The sequence below is a fragment of the Eimeria tenella genome, genomic scaffold (genome assembly GCF_000499545.2).
Source record: "Eimeria tenella Houghton genomic scaffold, Eth_scaff2832, whole genome shotgun sequence".
NCBI lineage: Eukaryota > Apicomplexa > Conoidasida > Eucoccidiorida > Eimeriidae > Eimeria > Eimeria tenella.
The window spans coordinates 771-1,030 of NW_013542711.1; the positions used below are offsets into that span (position 1 = coordinate 771).

At 64.6% G+C, this 260-nt stretch overlaps 1 protein-coding gene across 1 annotated transcript in view; it reads left to right on the forward strand.

Moving 5' to 3' along the window:
- Window positions 1-136, forward strand: part of ETH_00043615 (uncharacterized protein) — a gene marked incomplete at both ends in the record, with an annotated part of 847 nt that extends 711 nt beyond the window's left edge. The window contains one exon of the mRNA XM_013375515.1: window positions 1-136. Coding sequence (XP_013230969.1) covers window positions 1-136 — 136 coding nt within the window.
- Window positions 137-260: the final 124 nt, after the last annotated feature.

The following is a 260-nucleotide window of genomic DNA, read 5'->3' on the forward strand; positions in this document are numbered from 1 at the left end:
CGAGCCTCGCGCCCGCGTCCCCAGCCATCATCGCCTGCCGCCGCTGGCAGCAAACTCAAGGCCTTGCAGACCCTCGTGCTGCAGCAATTGTGTCGCTGCTGCGGGCTTTGGGATTTCCCCGAAATCAAACTTATAAGGATTTGTTTATTTCCTTTTTGCTGCCGCGGGCGCTGCAGCGGGTGCAGCGGCTGGCTGCGGAGCTGGCCAAGGCCCGGCAGGCTGCTGCGGCGGGCGGCAGGCAGCAGCAGCTCATGCTGCAG